Source organism: Crocuta crocuta, unplaced genomic scaffold (assembly GCF_008692635.1).
Source record: "Crocuta crocuta isolate KB4526 unplaced genomic scaffold, BGI_CrCroc_1.0 scaffold3, whole genome shotgun sequence".
Classification (NCBI taxonomy): domain Eukaryota; kingdom Metazoa; phylum Chordata; class Mammalia; order Carnivora; family Hyaenidae; genus Crocuta; species Crocuta crocuta.
The window spans coordinates 12758469-12781158 of NW_027529934.1; the positions used below are offsets into that span (position 1 = coordinate 12758469).

Sequence of the window (22690 nt, forward strand, 5' to 3'; positions counted from 1 at the left end):
ACGCCCGCCCCACCCGAAGGGCGCCCCTCGCTCCAGGCGAGGCGCTCGGTCCCCGGCCCCCCGCCACGCAGCGTCCTTGAGCGCGCCAGCCCCGCGGCCTCGGGGTGGGGCAGGGTCCGCGCCCAGGAGGCAACGGACGTGATGGGAGACACGCACGTGCAACCATTACCGGTAAATCGGGTTTCCCGCCAGACATCTGGCCGCTACGCCCTTTCCCGGAGCGCCTGCGGGTCGTTATAGAAACCCAGGACCCCGAGCTTTCGCAACCCTCACTGGGGGCTGTCTTGGGCGGTGCCTGCGGAGCACGGAGACAGCTAAGAATCCCAACACTCGGGGATCCGGTGTTTTTCAGCGCAGCGTAGGTTCAGCGGCAACAGAGAACAAAAATATTTAATCGGGCCGTTCTCACGGACTGCGAAAGTATCTAGAACCCGGTGCTTCCGCCCGCTGGTCGTCGCCAGTGCGCAGGCGCTAGCAGCGGCCGGGGTCGCTCTCCCTCTCCCCCGGGGGGGGACCTGTGTGGCTCCCGACCGCGGGCGTGGATGGATTGGAGCCGGCATCCCGTAAGAGATTTGTTTTTTCATCGATCTCTCCCACTTTTATGTTCTTTTGCATATTTTTCTAAAAGCCAAATTCAAGGAGAAATTAGGTAATCAAAAGCTCTGCGTTCCCAGCAGTTGGGGCTGCTGTCCCTGGCCTTGACGTTTCCATCAAGTCTTGGGCACTTAAGCACAGACCTGTGCCCCCACCCCATAACCCACCCAGCACACTGAAAGCATTCTTAGGTCTAGGCTTGTTGTGGTTGGAGGCAGGGAAGGAGACTGCGCTTTAGGTGAAACCAACCCAAGCAAAATCGTTGGGTCTTAAGAATTGTTCTTGGGGAACTGAGAGCAGGAACTGAGATCCCAGCCCCTCACCGCCACCAGGGGTCATTTTCTATTAAGATGGAGTCTCAATGCCTAACATTGTTGGTGGAATCCCAGTGTATAGATGACTCTAGTCTAGCAAATAAATTTTAGAAGAGAAGATAACTTAATCTTATTCAACAGCCCTATTCCTTAGTACGAAAGCACAGTACAAGCCTGGCCCAAACACTTTCAATACATGGTGTTTGAAAATCAACTGGACAGTTCTACTGTCCTGTGCTGATGGATTTGCTTTCTGATTTCCAGGGTAATAGCAATGAGAACTATGAGCAAAGTGTTGAAAATAGAAACAGCGCAATCTCTGTGGCCCCTTTTAATTCTCCTGGTCAAACACCTTGGCTGTCTGAGCATTTTGGCCTTTAGCCCTATTCCATCACCCTAATTTTTCTCTAGATTTTCCAACAATTAAAATACACACAGGGGCGCCTGGGTGGCTTAGTCGGTTGAGCGTCCGACTTTCACTTAGGTCATGATCTCGCGGTTCGTGGGTTCGAGCCGCGCGTCGGGCTCTGTGCCGACTGCCAGCTCAGAGCCTGGAGCCTGTTTCAGAGTCTGTGACTCCCTCTCTCTCTGACCCTCCCCTGCTCACGCTGTCTCTCTCTCTCTCTCTCCTAGAAATAAATAAAAATATTTAAAAAAATTAAAAAATAAAATACACACATAGCGCGCTCATAGCACACATGGACTGGCAGTCATCAAAACTGGTTAAGGGCAGAAGCAATGCAGAAGCAGGTGGACGCTAATTTTCCTGCAAAGTGTATTTGCTTTTCTCCTTTCTCACCGGTGTGGTGACTCTACATTTCTAGTTTGGAACTATAAGGAGAAGACTGAACGGACAACTGTCAGGTTATACAGTTTATCAACCTTTGGGTACTAGAAGAACAAAATAACTCCTCTTTTATAATCCTAACCTAGTTTAAAAAAAAAATCTAAGGAAGACATTGATAGAAGAGATGAAGACCAATGAACAGATTCAAGAGACACACAGAGAGTAAAGTCTAGGGGTGCCTGGGTGGCACAGTGGGTCGGCGTCCAACCCTTGATCTCCACTCAGGTCATGATCTCAGGGTTCGTGGGATGGAACTCCGCCTCGGGTTCTTGGCTGTCAGCCTGGAACCTGCTTGGATTCTTTCTCCCTGTGTCTCTGCCCCTCCCCCATGCACTTGCTCACTCAAAATAAACTTAAAAAAAAAAAAAGTAAAATCTATAGGTTTGGGGAAGTAATTGGCTCTGTGGTGTAAAGAAAAAACAGCAAACATTACTTCTATAGCAAAGGTTACTGCTCATTTTCTATCCTGTGCAAGGGTGTGATGATTACATAGGCTGTATCCTAAGCAAAGTTGTAGAAGAGTATGAAGTAGTAAGGACGAGAACAGATGAGAACTTTAAGAACATTACAGTAAGACCATAGCTCTTGAAGAATACAGCTGTTGCTATTGGGAAATTCCTCTCGTAATTTTGAATGCTAGCAAGGGAACCCTAAAGTGGACAAAGGTAAAGTATTATTGAGGTCTTTGGTGGAAAATATCACAGCAAAGGGCGCCTGGATGGCTCAGTTGGTTAAGCGTCCAACTCTTGGTTTTGGCTCAGGGCATGATCTCCCGGTTTCATGAGTTCGAGCCCCACATCGGGCTGTGCACTGACAGTGCAGAGCCTGCTTGGGATTCTCTCCCACTTGTCCCTCCCCCACTTGCTGTCTCTGTCTCTCTCAAACTTTAAAAAGAAAAAAGAAAATATCACAGCAAAATCCAAGATGAGCAGGTAATAATTTTCCTAAATAGAAAACCTCACAGTACTAAAAAGTACTAAAAAAGTTATAAGAGGGGCTAACTGAGCTTGCTGGCACCGGCTGACTTCTGGGGCAGCTTAACACCAACTCAGCAGGAGGGTCCTCCAGCTTCGAGTGGACGTGATCTCAGAACAGAACCAGTGAGTGTGATCACCACACGTGCCCTCCACTGGGAAAAGAAAAACAAACAGTGGGACTGTGTGTGCACCCATCTCCTTCGTACCAAGTCATTTTCTAAATGTGTGGGCAGGGATTGCACTGCCTGCCGGCACTTACATGCAGTATGCATGACTCCTGCAGGGAGTCCAACTGGGAAGTAGGCCAGTATTTGTACTTCATGTAAAGATATCAACAAATGTTGTGAAGGAGATGCTGGGGAAAGATATCTAGGTACTGCCCAGCCAAGCATTTGTCACGGGAAGAGGAACTTAGCCCGTCTTAGTTCCGTCATTCAATTCACTGAAGTACTTACTCTCCTTCTGATTCCACATGAGTGTGCCTACAGGAGGAAATATGCTTTCGGTTTTGTTCACAAGCGTATCTTCAGTACAGAGCACAGTCCCTGGAACGTGGCACAGATGCAGTCTAGAACAAACCCATCCTTCTCATCACACCATAAATTGGGCTTGTACAGAGCAAATTCGATCAGTAACCATGTATGATTTCTCATGGTGTATTGACAAACTGGTATGCCAGTTTTATTAACCAGATCCATGAACCTAGGTAGTTAGAGGCCAAATGCAAGCTGAGCCTAAAAGGTCAGGCCCCTAAACTTCAGTAAATTCATCAAGGAAAACCTGCCACACTGTGGCTTTGCCCTTGGTGCCAATGAATACTCACTTGGTCCAAGACACAGGGCGAGAGAGGGGCATCTGAGGAGGAAGGGACACCCCCCTGCCCACTCCTCTGGTTCTGCCGAGGCAGGTGGGTAGAGCTAGACCATGGAAGACTAGCGAACTTCCTGGCTGTTTATATGATAAACGCTTTCATGGAAAGAATGTTGTGATATCCAGTCCTAGTCATAATACATTTCTATTCGGAGATTCTTTGGAGGAAGGAAAGCAATGCATCTTGCTTCAGAATCAGTTTCCCCAAGTCTTGTCTGAAAAGGCACACTTCTTTTTTTTTTTTTTAAATGTTTTATTTATTTCTAGGAGAGAGAGAGAGACAGCGTGAGCAGGGGAGGGTCAGAGAGAGAGGGAGTCACAGACTGAAACAGGCCCCAGGCTCTGAGCTGGCAGTCAGCACAGAGCCCGACGCGGGGCTCGAACACACGAACCGCGAGATCACGACCTAAGCGAAAGTCGGACGCTTAACCGACTAAGCCACCCAGGCGCCCCTGAAAAGGCACACTTCTTGACCAACAGATTTTCCACCTTTCATTAGAAAACGAAGTCCATGGGGCGCCTGGGTGGCTCTGTCGGTTAAGCGTCCAACTTGGGTTCAGGTCACGATCTCACAATTCGTGGGTCCGAGCCCCGTGTTGGGCTCTGCGTGGACAGCTCGGAGCCTGGAGCCTGCTTCGGATTCTGTGTCTCCCTCTTTCTCTGCCCCTCCCCCACTTGCGAGCACACACTCATTCTCTCTCTCAAAAATAAACATTAAAATAAATTTTTTTAAAAAGAAGACGAAGTCCATTTTGCATTTTTAGAAACAGCCATTCACAAGTTTTAAGAGGCCAATAGCAAAAGGACTCACAACAAATAATGACCACAATAAAGAGCGGAGGCTCCAAGCATCAGTGCCACGACTGGGCCTCGTTATTTATAAATCTGTCATGTGTAACCTGGCCCCCCTCCATCATTCTGGATGAGAAAGCTGTGCTTTGCCTTCTCTTTGGCTATCTTCAGCACCAAAAGCTGCCTGACGCTGAGATGACAAACATTTATCATTATGAAATATGTAGATGATATGGAATAAACTTGAAGTTACTGTGAAAACAACAGAGACTCAGTTTTTCCAAAGATACGTATTTACCACTCTTCAAATATGAAATCCTTTGCCATTTTTGTAGGCAGATTTTAGGTTAATGCTAAGACAGTACATACTAAAGAAAGTGATGGTCCCAGTGATTCGACAAACAGGGAAGGGGGTGTGGGGATGGGGGTCCTGAATCGGAAATTCAGAAAAAGGGCATACACGACAGAATTAGAAAGGACATCTTTAATCGACCAAGTTTTCCATGACCGTCCTGCTGCGCTCAGAACACGATGGATTTGAGGCACTAGCTGGAGAGGTGTAGACCCCGGGAGGAAGCTGCCACACTGGCCCAAACGGCAGAGCCTGGCTGGAGCCTGAGCTCTCCTCTCACCCGAGAACTGGCACATTTGCACACGGCAATCTGCACTGTATCCCTAATTGACTGGACGCACAGACTTCGTGTTTCAGAATTACTTAAAACAACGAGAAAGGTCTATCTGCCACTTCATTAAAACAAAGGACAGTGGAGTATCTGGCGGCTTGCATGCAGGTTAGCACTCCGCCGGGAAGGGCATCCTGACAGCGGAAATGGGAATGTAAGGCAGAAATAAGGAAGGAAGCATTTAGAACAAAGGAATACAGAAGAGGAATTCTGGGATTTTTTAAAAAACGATCACTTCTGAGATTAACCCTTTTTCTCAAATCCAATTAGCCATTTAAAAGTCTTTATGGTTCATGGGGTCGCCTGGGTGGCTCAGTCAGTTTAGCTTCCAACTCTTGATTTCAGCGCAGGTCATGATGTCAGTCATGAGATTGAGCCCCACTGAGGGCTCTGCTGGGCATGGAACCTGCTTAGGATTCCCTCTCTCCCTTTGCTCCTCCCTTGCTTGCACGCACTCTTTCTCTCTCCCAAAAAAAAAAAAGAAAAAAAAAAAAGGAAATTTTATTAAGAACTTTGTAGATTACATAGATTGTACAGCATTCCTACTAACCTAAAGCTTATCAATTTTATCATTATTAATGTTCAAACAGAGCATTAAATTATGGTAAGAAAGAGCATGGGGGGAAGCAGGAAGGCCTCTATTCTCCCTATTTCAACCAGAGTTGAAGCCATGTTTTACCTCCTTCATAAACTGGGTTCCAACATTCCATTACCTGATACACCGGATAGAAACTTTAGTGATGCTAGAAACTACTCAAATGCTTATATAAGCTTTACTAATAATACTCATTTTATTCCTCAAAATCTTTATGTCCCAGTTGCTTCAATTTCTGAGCCATTAACATAAAACCTGGAGATAAGATATGTAAAGCAATATCTAAGACAGATCTTTCTCAGATAGTATATATGCATACATATATAAACTGTATTATATAAAAGACATAAGTCACACAAAATTTTGCACGGGATTAGTAAGCAAGCCCATTACACATTATTAACCAAAGTATGAACTATCTTCGATTAGGAATTTTGTTCCAAGACTATAAGCATTCTTTACACTGGCAAAAGTAAGGTCTCATTAATTTCCTTCCTCGCCATAAATTCTAAAATTGAACTATAAAATATACACATTAGCTCTAACACTTGGCTTCAATACCTAGGTAGAAGCAGACACACTTTTCTTTTTAGAAGCTTACCCTTATGCTAAACAAGATAAATCTGAAAGTAATTTTGGAGGCGGAGACATGAGTGCGCTCATAGTCTTGTTCAATTCTTGTCAGTTCCATTAAGGGAGAGCTTTATAAATCAGTCAAGGTATGACGGGGCCTGACATCATCTCGAGTCTGTTTAAAAGCACATATGCTCAGGAGTGTGCAGCATTTGAAACATTCACATTTTTAAAAGATTCCAACAAGATAATAAGGATTCAGAGTTAGACTTTATGGAGGGTAAGAGGAAAATGAGGCCCTTTTTCTGCCAGGGCTAGTGCTTTGCGACAACCCTATGAGGTAGGTAGTTGTTACCCCCATTTTACAGATGAGGAAAACTATGGCTCTGATACAGGAAGCACCTGCGCCCATCGTCACACTGCTAGTAAGTGTGGAGCTACCTGCGATGATTGCCTTTGCACGCTTTTCCGCAGCACCAGTGCTGTTCTGACTGGGTCTGCTGGGAAGGAGGCAATGGGTGTAGCAGACAACGGGGCCCCAGCCCTGCATCCCACTCTCATCCAGAAGCAGCTGTATTTTATCTGTTTTGCATGCAGGGCTTAAGTGTAACAATTCACTTTTTTTTTTTTAATGGTTTCATAATTAAAACAAATGCTACATCAGGCCTCGGGTTACTACAGTTGTAGTAGTAGTTTACCTTCATTATTTTCCCCCATGCGAAACAGTCAACTTTACTCAAAATTACCTGTGACCACACAAAACAAACGTACCTTTTTGCATAAAAGACCTCAACGATTCATAAATTCTATCTTTTTAGGCTACACAGCCCACATGACCAATCTTTAAATACACAATGTTCTGTTAGGCTTTCTATAAAGGCTTCAGGAGTCCAGTTTTCGGGCAAGTATGATTTTAAAATTCAATGAAAACTGCCTACACTAAATGAATTACTTGTGCAACATAATCTGTGTTCACAATTACAGAATATTTTCACACTACACCTTACTAACCTGCCAATGTCACCTATTTTACCCTACAACTGAAAAACACACTTCCCCAATCCTCATGCTTCCAAAAGCAAAACGTAGTTACTGGCATGTTTTTCCCCCCTTTCCTCAGCTTCATCATTGGGGCTCACCTCTAACAACTGCAGTATTTCCTGTCTGGGGCTTTGCAAGAGAAGCCTGACAAAAGAGTGTTTGCTTAGGCAATAATTTAGGCTTTACGTTATTTGTGATTGCTATCATGACTATTATAGCTAAAAGGTATAATTTTACAGTCTTATTTAAATTTTATGAATTTGAATGTTTTTACACTAACTTTTCCCAGTAGAGTCAACTATGAAACAAACAAAAATAGTAGTTACTGAAAGGTCACAAGCAGCCTCAATTTTCTGATTAAATTCTAACAGAAAGCAAGCAACTTTAGTTAGGCAATTGCAGGAGATTAATCCACCAAAAACAAACAAGAAACTCCATTTTCCTTCAGTATCCAGAACTGAAAATGAGAGCGTCTAACAGATACATTAGAAAGGTGGAGTTTTAGCTGTTGTTTTGGAAATAACAGAATAATGATAGTAGCTATTCTTACAGGAAAAGGGGAGCCTGGGGGCCTCAGTAGGTGAAGCATCGGACTTTTGATTATTTCCACTCAGGTCATGATCTCACAGTTTGTGAGATCGAGCCTCCCTCCAGACACTGAGTGCCAGTGGCCTGCTTGGGATTTTCTCTGCCCCTCCCTAACTCATGCATGCGCACACCCTCTCTGCTCTCTCAAAATAAAAAAATAAACTTAAAAAAAGAATACTTCTTACAGGTAAGAAATTTAAAATTCTTCCCTTTACAGAAGGAAAAAAGTATTGTGCTATAACTAATTTTCATTGCTATTAGCAAGAGGAAAATTCAATAAATCATCCTGAAACGTATGGAAATTTTAATTTATTTAGGAATGTAGGTAGTGGTGGGGTTCTTTTTAAATGTTTATTTATTTAGAGAAAGAGTGACGGAGAAAGAATGCACACACGAGCGGGTCAGAGAGAGAGGGGGGCAGAGAATCCCAGGCAAGCTCCGTGCTATCAGTGCAGAGCCCCATGCAGGGATCGATCTAACAAACCATGAGATCATGACCTGAGCCGAAATCAAGAGTCAGACACTCAACTGAATGAGCCACCCCGGCAGTGCAGTAGTGATTTAAAGAAGACTTTTGCTAAAAACAGCTAGCAATAAGGCCATGGCTATCAACCTAGCTTCTTTCACAGAAAGTAGCTATTATTTAAGTGTTTGTGACAATTTCTTAGAACATTCTTATCATCCTAGACTCTTTAGTTTTAAGCATCTTATTTGTTGTCACATCAACAAACGTGTCTTTGGACAGAAAAAAAAAATCACAGTAAAAGGAAGAGGAGAGCTTAAAAAAAAAAAATAGCCTTGATCAGCTCAACAAATACAGCATCCAGAATCTATACACAGCAACGAAGTCCCCTGCAATGAGAGAGTAACATTCACAGCACTTAAGAGACAAACAGAGCTAAGAATTCCATTGTCTCATGGGTCTACCGTTCCATCAGGAGACTCATAAACAAGTCTTAGATCAATTTGGTTTTCTTAACTCCCTCATCATATTTAAAACAGTTATAAACTCAAGTGATTGACTCATTTTAATTTTTAATAAAAACGCCTGAAAGTCCAAGCTGTATTAAAGCAGTCTGCTCAGGTGATGGCTCTGTTACAAGACCACCGCACAGACAATTATCACTGGGGAACACGTGAGCTGCTTTAAAAAAAAAAAAAAAAGCCTCCTTTCACATGCACTTTTGCCTGTTAAAAAGCTGGATTTGGTGTTTGAGAATTGCCTAAACTCATCTGGATCAAAGGTACTGGAATAAAACAGGTAATGAGGCTGGGTACTTGCGGTACAAATTCAGGGGCGACTACTAACAAAGTCTATTTACCTGCTAATGAGACTCAAACAGACTTTAAAACAATTCCAGAAAGATGTCCCAACCCTTTCTGGATGGAAGTAGGGCTCTTATGATGCCAAGATAACTTCTCAAGTTGGCTGCTTTCAATAAGAATCCTCTTTTGGGTAATTCTTCAGTCTCGCTTGGTTGAATAGAAACTTGAACTACACATGGTCTCACATATCCCATTCAATGCTCGGTCTTTACAAACATAATCACACCTCATACATAGAAACGAAACAGTTCTGCACACCACACTTTACCAGCAATGGGCATCTTAATACATGGAAACAACACAGAATAGAGTACAGTTCCTTGAAAATGATCACATATTAATTTGTTTCTCCTAAAGCATACTACCATTAAAAATGTAATAAACTGAGCAATGCAGAAGCCAGCTTCTGGATCTTTAAAAATCATTTTAATATTAATGGAGATGATTAATACTTAGATGTCACAGACTTACTAGTCTGCAAAATGTTTCAAGGCAGTATTTATTAAACAATAAGTATACCAAAGGGTACTTCTAAATAACTTCCAAAAAGTTATTACCTTAAAGTTTAAGCAAAACAAAACAAAAAAAAGTAACCTTCCACATAAGTTCCATGATAAAATAATTTAAATACATGATTGATTCAGCAAGTCTTTAAAAAACTGCTTTGGAAACTGTAAAAGGAAATGTTTTCTTTGTCCTGTGTCACTTCTTTCTTTTTCCCTTCCTACTTCTGTTCCCCTCAGTTTATAATATTTCAGATGTAAACTCAGGAATTCAAAGTGAACGGTATAATTACGCTTCACAGAAATCATGACCTACACTTCATAGAGAAAACAAGGCAGAAACTGAATAGAACTGAACTTTTTTCAAAAAAAAAAAAAAAATACAATCAGGACGTATAACAAGATTATCTTTGGAAACTAGTTATTTCCACTCTACTAAAAACAGCAAACTCTTCCATGTTATTTTTTCTTTCTCAAGTATACAGTTAATTAGCATACATTCCAACAGTGTGCATGAAAAAATTTCTAAGCCCAAAGTATTTAAATGATTTCTTCATGTTTTGGCTAATTCAGTGGCCAAGGAAACATGATGTTTAGTCATGGTGTTTAGAAGACAGAGTCAAAAAACAAAAATCCAGCAAAAGTCTGTCATTATGTCAGCTATAAGTCTTCCTTCTCCCAAAAAGGTAGGAAAAGAAAAAAAGTACTGCTTTAAGTGCACAAGATTCCAGTAAACTTCCAACATCTCAGCTGACCCAGGAATGGAGTAAGCCATCTGTAAAGCCCGGAGTGGTCCAAATAACACACATAACTTCAGTAACAGCTGGAAACAGATGCTGGCCCCAAATCAGGCAGAAATCCCATCTTCAGTGTCAAGGAATGAAACAGAGTCCAAGCTTCTAAAACACGTACCGACAAGTCCAGGAACGTGGACGGATATAATCCAGAAATGTGGGCTTGGATGGGGAAGAGAGAACGGAAGAGTTTATTTGCATGCGCCGTAGCACGGGGTGTTGGGGGAGACGGGGGCGGTAATGTTATACACTGCACAGTTCTACGATGCCTCCCAGCACTTCCATCATCTCTAAGCTATAAGCAGCTCGCAACTCAAAAGATGTTCATTAGGGGCACCTGGGTGGCTCAGTCAGTTAAGCGTCCAACTTCGGCTTAGGACATGATCTCACGGTTGGTTCGTGGGCTGAGCCCACGTCTGAGCCCCGCGTCAGACTCTGTGCTGACAGCTAGCTCAGAGCCTGGAGCCTCTTTCAGATTCTGTATCTCCCTCTCTCTCTCTGACCCTCCCCTGCTCACGCTGTCTGTCTGTCTCTCTCTCTCTCTCAGAAAGAAATAAAACATTGAAAATTTTTTTCTAAAAGATATTCATTATTTTTATCTACAATACAGATTATACTGATAAGTAAAAGGCTTATTTTTAATAGTGTAAAATATAAATGGTGGTAGGGTAAAGATGATAAAACCAATTACTATAGTACAAGGTTTGAAATTAGTGAGTTATCTAAATGAGAACAGAAGAAGCACTATGAAAGTTCAGAAATGGAAAAAGAGTGGAGCATGTGTTTGAAAAGGCTGAAAGATGTTGCCTCCAAACTGGATTTTGAGAAAATAAAATCTGACAGGTGGATGTGAGGTGCAGAGAGCACCATAACCAGAGACAGCCCCGAGCAACTGGTTCAGATGCAAAAAGGGGGTTAACAGTAAATGAGGCGGGAGCATAACAAAAACAAGACAGTAGGAGAAGCTTTAGGATAGAAACTGATTAATTGGACTACAGGCATCTGCAGTTACAGGTACCTGTGAGAAATACTTAAGTAGATAGATCAAGGAGGCACCGTTAAATATTCAGGAGTTCTCCATATGCAACTAAAAGTGACGGCTCTAAAAATGAGAATCTTACATAATTATGAACAACAACAAAAAAAAAAATGAAGGGAAAAGGGATCCTTAGGCTTATGAGTGTGGCTGGACGTTTTCACAAAGAGTTCATTATTTGGGGACAAAGTCATGGCAGGTGGGGTATACATGTCATTGAGAAGACGCTGCAGAACACCTATACTTTCAGGACATAGGAAGATAATTAGAAGACATTTTTTAAAAAAGCAGTGTGGGGGGGGAGAAAACCAAAAACTTAGATTGCTCAATGTAAACAAAACCAGAAAAAAGAACAATTTCAAAGACTGTGCAGGAAGATCAAATAATAAGCTAACCTTTTACTCTGTACTTCCCTCCCCTTAACATTCATCTGGCACCATCTCCACTACTCTTCTTCTTACTACTGCCCACGAACCCTCACAACCAGGGATGAAAACATTCCTTTTCCACCCCAGCCTGAATGCGGACTCACATTTTTCAGAGGACAGTGCTGACGTGCATACCACTCCTGGGAATAAAAGCACAGGATGACTCCGTTGCCCGCAAAAAGGGAAGTCCACACCATAACATTCCAAATTGGCCTTTTCCGACTATCATTGACAATGAAGTTGAAAGCCACTGAAGTTAGAAAGATGGTAAAAAATAAAAAAATGTAACTATCTGTCAGGAAATAAGAGGCCTCAGATATATGCTCTGATCATTATCACAATGAGCATCAACTCTGGGTATACCACTGGTCTTAGAAGTGAAAATGAAACTTCAGAGTTAAAATTTATCCATGATTAACCAGAAATCAAATAATATTCAGAGTAGGTGAAAATATATTTTGTGGAATCATTCATATTTAACCTTGTCCCTCCTCCACCCATCCAAAAAAGGGTCCATGTTTTTCAGGGGGTTACAGTTTTCATGACCTCCCAAATTACTATTGTCACTGCTCTTCAAGGCTATTCATGTTCATTCCTCTGCTTCAAAGGGTAAACATCCTGCAACAGTGTGTTTTAATTACTCAAAATCAATGTTGTAATCATCTCATAAACACTGCCTCGAAACGGTATTACTAATATCTAGTTTTCTACACTGCCTTCTATATTTTTTCTTTTCTAATTAATTTATTTAAATTGAAGTTATTTAGGGGCGCCTGGGTGGCTTAGTCGGTTAAGTGTCCGACTTTCGCTTAGGTCATGATCTGGCGGTTCGTGGGTTCAAGCCCCGCGTCGGGCTCTGTGCTGACTGCCAGCTCAGAGCCTGGAGCCTGTTTTGGAGTCTGTGTCTCCCTCTCTCTCTGACCCTCCCCTGCTCACACTGTCTCTCTCTCTCTCCTAGAAATAAATTAAAAAAAAAATTTGAAGTTATTTAACATACAGTGTAGTACTGGCTTCAGAAGAACCCAGTGATTCATCCCTTACATATAACACCCAGTGCTCATCCCAACAAGTGCCCTCCTTAATGCACATAACCCATTTAGGCCATCCCCCCACCCAATACCCTCTAGCAACCCTGTTTGTTCTCTGTGTTTAAGAGTTTCTTATGGTTTGCCTCCCATTTTTTTTAAATCTTATTTTTCCTTCCCTTCCCCTATGTTCATGTTGTGTTTCTTAAATTCCACATAGTTTCATAATCTCTCCTACATCATGTAGTTTGTCTTTGGCTGAACAAGGTCAATGTGAACCTGCCCCACATTCTGCTTATCTGAAATCAATGATATTTATCTTCCTATGACAGACTTATCTAGCTTAGAATATACTCTAGTTCCACCCATGTTGTTGCAAATGGCAAGATTTCATTCTTTACACCAATATTACACCACGTAATATTCCATCGTATATATAAACCATGTCTTTTTTTATCCATCCACCCATCAATGGACATTTGGGCTTTTTCCATAATTCGGCTACTGTTGACAGCACTACTATAAACATTGCGGTGCATGTGCCCCTTCAAAACAGCACACCTGTATACCTTGGGTAAATACCTACTAGTGCAATTGCTGGCTTATAGGGTAGTTCCATTTTTAATTTTTTGAGGAACCTCCATAACTGTTTTCCAGAGTGGCTGCACCAGTTTGCATGCCCACCAACACTACAAAAAGGGTTCCCCTTTCTCTGCATCCTCACCAACATCTGTTGTTTCCTGAGTGATTAATGCTGGCCATTCTGACAGGTGTAAGGCAGTATCTCATTTGGTTTTGATTTGTATTTCTCCGATGATGAGTGATATTGAGCATCTTTTCATGTGTTGTAAGCCATCTGGATGTCTTTTTAGAAAAGTGTCTATTCATGTCTTTTGCCCATTTCTTCACTGGATTATTTCTTTACTAGGTGTTGAGTTTGATAAGTTCTTTATAGATTTTAGATACTAACTCTTTATCTGATATGTCATTTGCAAATATCCTCTCCCATTCTGTAGGTTGACTCTGGGATTCCTGATTGTTTCCTTCATTGTGCAGAAGCTTTTTATCTTGATGAGGTCCCAATAGTTCATTTTCACTTTTGTTTTCCTTGCCTCCAGCGACGTGTCTACTAGGAAGAAACTGCTGCAGCCGAGGTGAAAGAGGTTACTGCCTGATTTCTAGGATTTTGATGGTTCCACTTTTAGGTCTGTCATCCAATTTGAATTTATTTTTGTGTTCGGTGCAAGAAAGTGATCCAGTCTCATTCTTCTGCACGTCACTGTCCAGTTTTCCCAGCACCATTTCCTAAAGAGACTGTCTTTTTTCCATTGGATACTCTTTCCTGCTTTGTCAAAGATTAGTACACCATAGACTTTTGGGGCCATTTCTGGGTCCCTATTGTATCCCATTGATCTATGCATTTGTTTTTGTGCCAGGACCATACTGTTTTGATGATTACAACTTTATAATAAAGCTTGAAGTCCAGAATTGTGATGCCTCCAGCTTTGGTTTTCTTTTACAACATTACTTTGACTATTCAAGGTCTTTTCTGGTTCCATACAAACTTTACAATTATTCATACTAGCTTTGTGAATAATGCTGGTGTTCCTTTGATAGTGATTGCATTGAATGTAGATTGCTTTGGGTGGCATAGACATTTTAACAGTATTTATTCATCCAATCCATGAGCGAGGAATGTTTTTCCATTTCTTTGTGTCTTCCTTAATTTCTTTCATAAGCTTTCTATAGTTTTCAGCGACAGATCTTCTATCTTTCTGGTTAGGTTTATTCCTAGATATCTTACGGTTTGGGGCCCAATTGTAAATAGGATCGATTCCTTGATTTCTCTTTCTGCTGCTTTATTATTGGTGTATAGAAATGCAACCACTTTCTCTACATTGATTTTATATCCTGTGACTTTGCTGAATTCACGTATCAGTTCTAACAGTTTTTTAGTGGGATGTTTCAGGTATTCCATGTGGGGTATCATGTCACCTGCAAAGTGTGAAAGTTTGACTTCTTTGCCAATCTGGATACCTTTTCTTTTTGTTATCTGGTTGCTGAGGCTAGGACTTCCAGCACTATGGCGAACAACAGTGGTGTTCCTGACGTTAGGGGGAAAGCTCTCAGTTTTTTCCCCGAAGATGGTATGAGCTGTGGGACTTTCATATATGGTCTTCAAGATGTTGAGGTAAGTTCCTTCTATCCCTACTTTCTCGGGGGGTTTTATGAAGAGATGCTATATTTGTCATATGCTTTTTCTACATTTGACATTTTCTGCATGATTGTTATGGTTCTTATCCTTTCTTCTATTAATGTGGTATATCACATTGATTGATTTGCAAATACTGAACTAGCCCTGCAGCCAAAGAAAAAAATCCCACTTGGTCATGGTTAATAACCCTTTTAATGTACTGTTAAATTTGATTGCTAGTAACTTGATGAGAATTTCTGAATCCATGTTCATCAGGGATACTAGCCTTTTAATTCTCCTCTTTAGTGGGGTCTTTGTCTGGTTTTGGAATAAAAGTAATATTGTCTTCATAGAATGAGTTTGAAGCTTCCCTTCCGTTTCTGTTTTTTGGAACAGTTTGAGGGAAGAGTTATTAACTCTGCTTTAAATGTCTTACAGAATTCCCCTGGGAAGCCATCTTCCCAGGAAGATGGGCCAGGAAGTCCTGGCCCAGGACTCTTATTTGTTGGGAGATTTTTGATAAGCGATTCAATTTCTTCGATGGTTATGGGCCTGCTCAAATTTTCTATTCCTGTTTCAGTTTTGGTAGTGTGTAAGTTTCTAGGAATTTTTCCATTTCTTCCAGATTGCTCAGTGTGCTGGCATATAATTTTTCATAGTATTCTCTTACAGTTATTTGTATTTCTGTTGGTTGTGACTTTTCCTCTTTCATTTATGATTCTACCTATTTGGGTCCTTTCTCATTTCTTTTTGATAAGTCTGGCTAGGGGTTTATCAATTTTGTTTATTCTTTCAAAGAATTAGCATTTAGTTTCATTGATGTGTTACTCCATTTGTTTTTCTGTACCATTTATTTCTGCTCTTATCTTTATTATGTCCATTCTCCTGCTGGCTTCAGGCTTTATTTGCTGCTCCTTTCCTAGCTCCTTGTGGTGTAAAGTCAGGTTGTGTATTTGTGACCTTTCTTGCTTCTTGAGATGGGCCTGAACTGCCATGTACTTTCTTCATAGGACTGCCTTTGCTGCATCCCAAAGGGTTTGGACCGTCATGTTTTCGTTTTAAATGGCTTCCATGTTTGTTTGTTTGTTTGACTGATTTCTTCTTTAATTTCCTGGTTAACTCATTGATTCTTTACGTGATCTATTCTGGAAAATGTTCCATGTGCACTCAAGAGAATGTATGCTCTGCTGCTTTAGGATGAAATGTTCTGAATATATCTGTTAAGTCCATCCTGTCCAGCGTGTAACTCAAAGCCACTGTTTCCTTGTTGATTTTCTGCTTAGTTGATCTGTCCATTGCTATAAGTAGGGTATTAATGTCCCCTACTATAATGGCGTTATTATCAATGAGTTTATGTTGTTATTAATTGATATATATACTAGATTTTCTTGATGGATAGACCTGCTAACTATGATATAATGCCCTTCTTCATCTCTTGTTACAGTCTGTGTTTTAAAATCTAGTTTGTCTAATATCTGTATGGCAATTCTGGCTGTCTTTTGACCTCTATTAGCATGACAGATGGTTTACCACCCCCTCACTTTCAATCTGCAGGTGTCTTGAAGTCTAAAATGCTCTCTTGTAGGCAGCCTATAGATAGATCTTATTTTCTAATCCATTCTGATACCCTATGTCTTTTGGTTGAAGCATTTAGTCCATTTACATTCCGAGTAATTATTGAAAGATAGGAGTTTAGTGCCATTGTGTTACGTGTAGAGTTGGTGTTTCTGGTGACATTCTCTGGTCCTTTGTAGTCTTTGTAGTGTTGGTCTTTTTTTTTTTTCCTCCACTCAGAACCCCTTTAAATTTCTTACAGGGTGCTTTAGTGGTCATGAACTCCTTTAGTTTTGTCTGGGAAAGTTTTTCTTCTTAAGTTTATTTATTTTTTTAATAAGAGAGGGGTGGGGAGGGGCAGAGAGTAAGAGAGAATCCCAGGCAGGATCCGCACCATCAACACAGAGCCCAACGCAGGGCCCGAAGTCATGAACCATGAGATCATAACCTGGTCCGAAGTCGGACGCTTAACCGAGTGAGCCACCCCAGCATCCCTGTCTGGGAAACTCTTCATCTCTCCTCTTATTCTGAATGACAGCCTTGCTGGATAAAGCACTCCTAGTTGCATATTTTTCCCATTCAGCACACTGACTATTTCCTGCTAATCACTTCTGGCCTGCCAAGGTTCAGTGGACAGGTCTGCTGCTGACCTTAGGTGTCTGGCCTAAGGACCTTTTGTCCCCAGCTGCCTTCAGAATTCTCTTTATGTTTGTATTATGCAAGTTTCACTATGATATATCATGGTGTTGACCTGTTTTTGTTGATTTGGGGGGAAGTTCTCTGTGCCTCTTAGACTCGGATGCCTGTTTCTTTCCCCAGATCAGGGAAGTTCTCAGCTATAATTTGTTCAAACCTTCTGCCCCATTTTTCCCACTCTTCTTCTGGGACTTTATGATACAGATATTGTTTCGTTTCATGGAATCATTTAGTTCTCTGAGTCTTCCCTTGTGATCTAATACTTTCCTTTCCCTCTTTTTTTTCAGCTTCATTGTTTTCAATAATTTTAGCTTATCACCTAGGCTCTTCTCTGCTTCTTCAATCCTTGTTTTCATTATATCCAGTTTATTTTGCATCTCAGTTATAGGATCTTTTATTTCAGCCTCACTAGTTCTTAGGTCTTCGATCTCTGCAGCAAGGGTTCCCAGTGTCTTCTAGGGGTTTTCAAGCCCAGCTATTCGTCTCATTTTCAGTTCTTGTTTAGATATATTGCTTAGGTCTATTTTGAATAAGTCCCTATCCATGATTTCTTTTTGACCTTTCCTTTGGGGAGAATTCCTCTGTCTTGTCACTTTGGCTACGTTTCTGCCTTTTGCATGTTTTAAAAGCTTGTTAGATTTCCTGCACCTGAGAGTAATGCTATGGTAACTAGGGGTCATACGCTGTCTGGGCCCTGGCACTTGAGGAAGTGTTTCTGGTGGATGCTGTGTGCACCTGGCTGCTCTTTCCTTCCGGTCAGCCCTCTGCAGAGCTCCTCCTTGCCTGCAGTGAGGGAATGTCCGGACCTTTAACTACATGTGCTTTGACTGTTTGTTGAAGTAACCCTGGAAAAAATGAGGAGGGGAAAAGCCAGATCCCCAAAACACAGAAAAGGAACAACAACAACAAAACTAAACAGAATCAAAAAACTACAAGGCTGATTCCAAACAAAAAGAAAGGAAAGGAACAAAATAAAAAAGAGAGAGAGAGAAAAGAAAAAGAAAAAACAAGTAGGAAACTATAAGGCTGATTCCAAAAGAAAAAAAAAAAAAAAGAACTGCACGTGTCACTGTCAAGCACTGGGTTTTCAGTGCCCCTGGTGCATGCTGGGTGCTGGCTGTGCTGGTCTGGAGGAGATGCCTCGTTGCCCTGTGTCAGTCAGTCTTGCTCCCATAAATAAACAGTTGCCAGGCACGGAGGGGCAAGGTTTGGTGTGAGCAGGTCCCACCTCCACTGGGGGCTGCTGTGATGTTCTCTGAAGCCCCACAGTGTTGGTGCTGGGGGGGAAATGGTGCCACCCTAATCTCCCGGCCCTGGACCGGGGATCTCACACCTCCTGGTACCCGGGGAGCCCCCACAGAACAGTGAGGGCAGTCAGCTTGCCCTGTGCTACAACTATCCTGTGCCTTCTCCTTGCAAGCAGCTGGGATTCAAAACCCAAAGTCTTAAAGGACCTGGCACCATGCAGATCCACTCCCCTCTCTGGAGTACAGCCTCTCTACCCTGCTGATGAAAGGCCATTAGCTGCCACCTACAGGGTCTTTTGTCCTTTGGGAGGCAATAAACCTTCTTCTAAGAGTACTCCCGAAACAGGAATGTTCCCTCCCAATGCGTCCCAGAGATCTCTCCACCGCTCTATACACTCCGGGACCAGCTCCCTCCTCCCCAGGAGCAAACGCCTGCAGCTCCACTCCAGAAAAAGTTGCGCATTTCCAAAAACTCAAGAGTTTTGAGCTCCAAATGCAGTTTGCAAACAAACAAAACAAGACACTCAGTAGTTCTCGCTCCCCAGTCCGTGGTCCAGAGAGGTTTTCCTCTTGTGCTAACTCAACGTCACACTTTCTCAATCCCTCTTTCTTTCTCTCTCTCCCTTTTGTCTCGCCACGGAAAGGGTTCCCTCCCTTCCACGGCACTGCCGCTTTCCTCTCCCACAATTCACCTCCACCCACCTCGCAGCTGCCAAGCTGTCTCTCTCCAGCTGTGGCGATCCTCCTGCTACTCCGCAGGTCAATTTCCCGGGTGGTCCAAGTGGTCTGACCTCAGTACTAGCTGTGTTTGAGGGACGAGGAAAGCCCAGGGTCCCCAGGGTCACCCTACGTCTCCACCATCCTAACCCCTCCCCTCTATGCTGCCTTCTATTTTCTACTTTTCTCTTTTACCTTGATACTCAGTACTCCCAGCATGCCAAGATACTTACTTCCAAAGAACATGAAGAGCACGAAAAGCACTGGATAGAAAAAGTTCAAGCAAACAGCCAAGGCATACTCGTGCACCACAGCAGACACGGCAAAGACAGCCAACATGGCAGCCCACTTGAATCTCTTCGTGAAAAACTAGGATAAAAGGAGAATATGAAAAAGTAATTTTTTGAAAAGTAATTAAGCATGAACTCTATACAACTGACCCTTGATTTTCTTAATAACACTTTCTTTCCTCTACCCTACTTTATTGTAAGCATATAGTATGAAATAAGACATATAACATACAACACATGTGTTAACCAACAATTTATGTTATCAGTAAGGCTCCTAGCTAATAGCAGGTGATTAGTAGTTAAGTTTTGGGGGATTCAAAAAATTATATGCAGATTTTTGACAGTGTGGGAGAGTCTACAACTCTAAACCTTTGTGTTGTTCACAAGTTAACTGTATATAAGACTTATAATTCTCACATGCTAAAGGCACCTATTTAATTACATTTATATTTGATTTTTCCGATCTACTCCTTGGATTAAATGAAAGGTAGTGAAATAATTACAAAAAATATCTATGCTTAAGAATCCTTGGATGGGGCACCTGGGTGGCTCAGTTGGTTAAGCGTCTGACTTCGGCTCAGGTCGTGATCTCACTGTTCGTGGGTTGGAGCCCTGCGTCGGGCTCTGTACTGACAGCCAATTTAGAGCCTGGAGCCTGTTTCAGTTTCTGTGTCTCCCTCTCTCTCTGACCCTCCCCTGCTCACACTGTCTCTCTCTCTCTCAGAAATAAAACATTTTAAAAAATTTTTTTAATCATTGGTTTACTAAAATAAGGCAGTGTCAAATCCATTAATGTTGAAGGATCTGGGCATATTTTCAAAAACTTATTTGTAACTTCTATTTGTAAGTCACTATCATAGACCACAGTTTTCATATATAAATGGACACATTAAATCTCAACCTTTAGAGTAACACGGAACAGTAGACAGTACAGGCATCCTCCCCATTTTCACGGGTAACTAAACTATCATTTATTTAGAAGGAAGTGACATGCCTTGTCCATAAGTGAAACTATATTTATAAATGAAAGAACACTCAACTGCAGTGCTATTTGCACCAGATCATGCTATTGCTTAACCAATGACTTACTTAATAACTAAAACCTGCAATCCAGAAATACCAGCATTAATCAATCATGAGATTCAAGATTACACTCCATCAGTCTAAATACATTCTGTTCTAAAGAATGTCTCAAAGACATATATCACCAACTGGAGACAGACCAAACATAAGTGTTTCCCTATTTTGGCAAAGAAACAAAAACAAAATCAAAAACAGCTCAACTGTTTGTTGGCAATGCGATTCATAAGAAATGATCCATTACTGGTAGATCATTTCAACTTCTCCAAATGCCTCCATGCGTTCTTACTGTAACCATGTGAAATAAAACCCAAAGCAAAACCATCGTATCAGATCTAGTAATTGTACATACAGGTCTCTGAGGAATAGTGTTCAAAGCGTAAGGTTTCTGGGGCGCCTGGGTGGCTCAGTCAGTTAAGCAGCTGACTTCGGCTCAGGTCATGATCTCATGGTTTGTGGATTCGAGCCCTGAGTCGTGCTCTGTGCTGACAGCTAGCTCAGAGCCTAGAGCCTATTTCAGATTCTGTGTCTCCCTCTCTCTGTGACCCCACCCCCACCCTCCCCCACTCACACTTTCTCTCTCTCTCTCCCTCTCTCTCAGAAATAAATAAAACATTAAAAAAAATTTTTTTGAAAGGTTTCTTAGACATAGACCTAACTGGCCCACAGCTAATTGAAGACAACTAAGTATAACTTCTTCCTGCTGCACAATATGAACACTTTCTGGAAAAGAATCTCCATTTCTTGAACATCAACTACATCTTGCTGCTTACCCAGAGAAAGTCCTTGTAAGCATAGTAATAGAGCCAGTCATGAACCACCACATTCCAGGTCCTGTAATAGTTAGAGTATGATGTAGAGTTCCACCAATCCTGAGGGGGAAAAAAGCAAAGGTTCAGAACTACACATACACATACACACACACACATGCACACGCGCGCATGCAGAGAACCAAAGCAAAACTCCTTGAAGGTTCCTGAAGAACATACGCGCACAACCTAATGCCCAGCGTGTTATAATCTGTTCGTACATACACTGATGTCAGAAAAACCTTAAAAGGCATTTTAGTTATTAGTGTTCAATATGACATTAATTCTAGTTCTACATATGATGAAGTCCCTAAGTTCATTTTGTCTCATTATTAAAGAAGTTATGATGGAAGATACCGAACATAGAGAATTACTAAGTATAAGGCTCATCTCAATAGCAAATCCCCTTACCTTGCTAAAACACAGGAGAGAATTCTAAGGTCATGTAGACTTAGTGTGCAAACCTGAAGAGCTGCCCACTGGTACCACAAGTGACAAAATTTACGTTGTACGAGGAGTGAGACAATGGTTACCTCCAAGTCCCAGTGCATCTTCAGACATATCTTGCTCCCTACTTTAAGATCAAACCAATGGAATCAGAAGCTACAATTTACAGCCCACACTTCCAGTTTCTTTGAGAAACGACTGGAAGGTGCTGGGTGTTGCCAGATGAACCACGAACAAACCAACCTCCAGAAGGTTTTCGGCAGGGTCACAGAATACTGTGAGCAGCCCCACTCTCGCTTACGTGAAGCTCAATTCCAACTTTGCAAGTGTAAGAATAGGATTTTAAGGATAATTAATGCCTTTCAAACTAAAGGAGGGAAAAGTGATTTCCTTTAGAAACCATTCAACCGTCTTACGTAATCTGCTAAGATCACCCCTACAGTACCAAAGAGCCAATGTCAAATGAATGAGCAGCAAAGTCTCATGACGCCCTCTGGACACGTGCTGTCCCCTTTCATCACCAACACAGGTACCAGGAGGAATTTTACGCTTTATTAAGGGAGCAAATATTAGAGGCAGAATGAATGGCTGTGAGGCCGTGCTAACTGTATCAATATCAGAATTTCAGACTGAATGTTGGTAAAACTTCTGGAAAAAGAACTTTACAATG

At 41.8% G+C, this 22690-nt stretch overlaps 1 protein-coding gene across 4 annotated transcripts in view; it reads right to left on the reverse strand.

Annotated features, from left to right (window-relative positions):
* Positions 1–8168: 8168 nt before the first annotated feature.
* SOAT1 (sterol O-acyltransferase 1) overlaps positions 8169–22690 on the reverse strand; it is a 69892-nt gene continuing 55370 nt past the window's right edge. For all 4 annotated transcript variants that reach the window (XM_077763292.1, XM_077763293.1, XM_077763291.1 and 1 more), the window contains 4 exons: positions 21538–21636; positions 19628–19763; positions 12066–12211; positions 8169–10659 (listed from right to left, as the gene is read on the reverse strand). In XM_077763292.1, the coding sequence (XP_077619418.1) occupies positions 10603–10659; positions 12066–12211; positions 19628–19763; positions 21538–21636 (438 nt within the window). In that variant the 3' untranslated portion in view covers positions 8169–10602. The remainder of the gene's footprint in view (positions 10660–12065; positions 12212–19627; positions 19764–21537; positions 21637–22690) is intronic.